Genomic DNA, 3,398 nt, shown 5'->3' with positions numbered 1-3,398 from the left:
CACCGCATCAGACTGAAGACTGACGGAAAGTGCCGGGCCAATCGTGGCCGAAAGGCGCGCGCACTGTTGTACTTCCTCCACCGCTAACCGTTAAAGGTGTGTTCACGATGTCAATTTTACGATACCTTGCTAAAACAAGCTTTATTCATTGGCCAATTCCTATGGAACCGGGAAATAAGCAGCTGTTATGAAAATTTACAACGTCATTATTAATAAAGAGACTTTTCATTGTACATACATACCTTTTGTTTCATAATTAACACATTACCAACGGGGCATTTTTAAGGTATATTTCAATAAAACGAGAATTCTCGTTTCCCGTCGGTAATGTGTTCACAGGAAATCCCTGGAAAAATCGTGAGGTAGCAATTTTCTATAAATTATTAAATTTATTAAAAATTATTTTACAATTATGTATTATTTACAAATATCTAAATGTTTGTATGATCACATTTTTTTATTCTTCTTATACTCCCATGTATATTTAAATGGAGATCAATGTTTTTAAAAGATCCTCGGGAGTTCTTGAAAATAAACTAGTTGGATTTTGATATAAATTTTTAGGATCGTGGCATGCCTCGTATAATTGTTTGTAAATTGCTCCAATTACCTCGAAGGAGCGTTTCTGTGTTATCGAACGGAAATTATTACTTTGTAATAGGTTTATTTGTGGCAGTAGCAATACATCTGGCATTACCAGGAAAGCCTCCAATTTGTTCTGTAAAATATTAAAAAAAGACAATGAAATATTTACACTTTCTTATTTTTCATTCCATAATGAAAGGTACTTACTGTAAATTCTTTTACACTTAGAGAATCCATCCCTGGAACAGAAGACAATGGACCTTGTTCGTGCCCTTGTAAAATTGTATAAATTGATCCGAGATTAAGGTGGGCAACTAATGAACTGGCTTGTTCTGATGTAAGGGTATCAATTTGTGCATCAGATTGAGCCTAAAAGATACGTGCCATCTCGCTAATTAATAAGACGCATTAAAAACATTTTATAATGAAACAAATGAAGTACCTGCAGCCTTTCTAGTCGTTGATCCATGTATTCATACAATGCTAGAGTAGACTGTATTTGATGCATACAATTTAAAAGATATACAGCCATGTCCACCGTAGGTAATCTTGATGCTGTTTCATTAATTTCTTGCAAAAGTGGATCAATAATGCACGATACTATCTACAAATAATTTAGTTCATAATTTATCTCAAATTATATTGATTTTATAAAATAACTATTTCTTTTTGTAATACAAACTTGTTGCATGTCCTTTTCCCTATCTTCTGCAATACTTGCTACAGAAAGAATTTCATTAAGAAGCGCCATTAATCTGGAAACAGACGGAGCTGGTACTAAATCGTTTCCTGGCGGTTCTGCACGTTCACCAAGCAAAGCACGCGTTTCCTTTTGAAGTCTACTAAGAAAACTTCTTTCGCTTAATATTAATAAATCTGCCAGCGTTAAATCTAATGTACTATCTGGTATTACTTGTTGAATTATCGCACGATAAAATCGAAGAAGGGTTGTAATAGAGTATAACACTGTTGCTGGTGCGTCCATAGATATAACATGCTCTATTCTTGATTTCAAAGGATGACAAAGTCCTTCTGTGATATTACTTAAACATTGCTTAATCTGATCTGATAAATCTAAAATACATAATAGAAATCAGAAAAGAAAGCAAATGAGAGAAACAATCATTCGCTTCCTACCTGTTTTATCACAGCCTTTCACTAAAGTTAGAATATTCTCCTTTTCAACAGGAATAGCCTGATGAAGCCAAGCAAGCATGTCGCCAATATATCTCTTGGGATCATTTGCATGCATTTCAATAGGATTAGGTGTTGTACTGTATCCTTCTCCTAAGGTCAATGCATCGATAAAAGATCCTACCAGAGCAGTTCTTCTAGCTGCACAATATTCATCTAAAATATACCTAAAAGATACAAAAAAAAATTAAGCCTTGATACAAACTGTGAAATTAAGTTAAGGAGATTCCAAATACATACTTAAATAAGACTGGCCTATCTTGTAATTTACTCATTGCTTTAATTAGCAATACAGCCAAATGTTCGTTCTCAATATTTTTACACTGATTTTGTGTCCATCTGTACAACCTTTCAAGAGCTGCTTCTTGTAACAATGTCATTCTTTGCATAATATCTAAAGCTAGAGTTTGATATCCTGATTGCATTAATACTCTGCAGTTGCTATGAATTTCCTATGATTCAAAATATTTATGATATATTTCTTTAATATTATTCTTTGACTTTATCATACCTGAACTCGATTGACTACAGAAAAGAATTCTTCTGTAATAGGCGATTCTCTGGTAGATCCATGTAAAATATTTAGCTCCGATGAGGTCAGTTGAAAATTTTTAATAAATGCATTTGCAACTTCGTGATGCATAGATAATGTTTGACTGAAAATGTTAACAAAACATTACATGTACATTTCTTTGTACAGAATCATTTACCGATTACCTTTTGCTCTGAAGTTTAGTTGTTTGATCGATGAGCTGCGATGTTTGAGCTTTTGTAACTTGTAAACGATTCGTCATACATTGAACTGTTGTATTCATAGCTAAAACATCTTGATATAGATCATCCAAAGAAGATTTTACTTCTCGAAATGCAGATAAGAATTCTTCATTTATTGCAAGACTTCTCCTCTCTATTTTACTACGTAAATTTCTGCGGGAATTTAAAGTATTTTCCGTAAAGAATGTAGATAACTCTTTTAAAGCTTCCAATGTATCCTAAAGGGAAAAAAAAGACATTTTAAACAATAACGTTATTGTTATTTCGATTTGTATAGGTTCTATAATAGAATTTAAATACTTTGTCATGCTCTACTCTTGATTCGAGTAATTTGTTAACCCTTCGAACTAAAGCAGTGTTAGGATTTTTTTCACTCATTTTAGATAAATTATTTTTTTGTCGTGAAATACATCGAGGTGTATAACCTATTTATCTCAGAAGTGTCACGTAGCAAAGACTAATTAGTAAATTGAGTTGAGGTGGGGCACGACCATGTACATATACACCGCAGTTCACCAGAGTCCATAACTGCGAAAAGACCAGTTTTCGTTCTTCGCGCTTCTCCAGTGCGCATCTTCGCCCTGATTGGCGATACTCCCAAACGAAGTGGAAAGCGATTAGCAGAGAGCTCGCTGCGTTCCCCCACCATCTTCCAACCTGTGCGTCGCAGTTATGGACTCTGGTGAACTGCGGTATATGACCAATCAGATCCGCATTCCTTCCAATTATCAACATAGCAGACGCGAACACTACAGATCCAACAAGTCATGAATGTGTGCTTCAAAAACGACCGCCATTTGCCTCGTGAAACACTTCGTACTTTCAGTTGTTAGTTCGACGTATGG

General features: G+C 34.6%; 1 protein-coding gene across 2 annotated transcripts; it reads right to left on the bottom strand.

Annotated features, from left to right (window-relative positions):
* Nucleotides 1-356: 356 nt before the first annotated feature.
* Cog6 (conserved oligomeric Golgi complex subunit 6) lies at nucleotides 357-3,394 on the bottom strand. 2 transcript variants are annotated; one of them, XM_076690282.1, is made up of 10 exons: nucleotides 2,854-3,394; nucleotides 2,497-2,771; nucleotides 2,291-2,435; nucleotides 2,020-2,231; nucleotides 1,723-1,946; nucleotides 1,268-1,659; nucleotides 1,028-1,189; nucleotides 793-954; nucleotides 452-718; nucleotides 357-373 (listed from the first exon to the last, which is right to left on the bottom strand). In XM_076690282.1, exons 1-9 carry the CDS (start codon nucleotides 2,929-2,931, stop codon nucleotides 485-487), a joined length of 1,884 nt encoding a protein of 627 aa, XP_076546397.1. In that variant the 5' UTR covers nucleotides 2,932-3,394; the 3' UTR covers nucleotides 357-373; nucleotides 452-484. The 2 variants fall into 2 exon arrangements, with proteins under 2 accessions (XP_076546397.1, XP_034191030.1); XM_034335139.2 differs by lacking the exon at nucleotides 357-373 and having other exon boundaries at nucleotides 414-718.
* Between the last annotated feature and the right edge of the window lie 4 nt (nucleotides 3,395-3,398).

This window comes from Osmia lignaria, chromosome 9, assembly GCF_051020975.1.
Source record: "Osmia lignaria lignaria isolate PbOS001 chromosome 9, iyOsmLign1, whole genome shotgun sequence".
Taxonomy (NCBI): domain Eukaryota; kingdom Metazoa; phylum Arthropoda; class Insecta; order Hymenoptera; family Megachilidae; genus Osmia; species Osmia lignaria.
Note: the sequence above shows the minus strand (reverse complement) of the source record. Positions and strands in the feature narration are given on the sequence as shown.

What these genes read in the sequence shown, in the direction of transcription:
- Cog6 (XM_076690282.1), bottom strand. Translation starts at nt 2,931, where the DNA reads ATGAGTGAAAAAAATCCTAACACTGCTTTAGTTCGAAGGGTTAACAAA. An exon ending in CTGTAGTCAATCGAGTTCAG is followed by an intron (nt 2,232 to 2,290) that starts GTATGATAAAGT and finishes TTTGAATCATAG; the next exon opens with GAAATTCATAGCAACTGCAG. An exon ending in GATAGGCCAGTCTTATTTAA is followed by an intron (nt 1,947 to 2,019) that starts GTATGTATTTGG and finishes TGTATCTTTTAG; the next exon opens with GTATATTTTAGATGAATATT.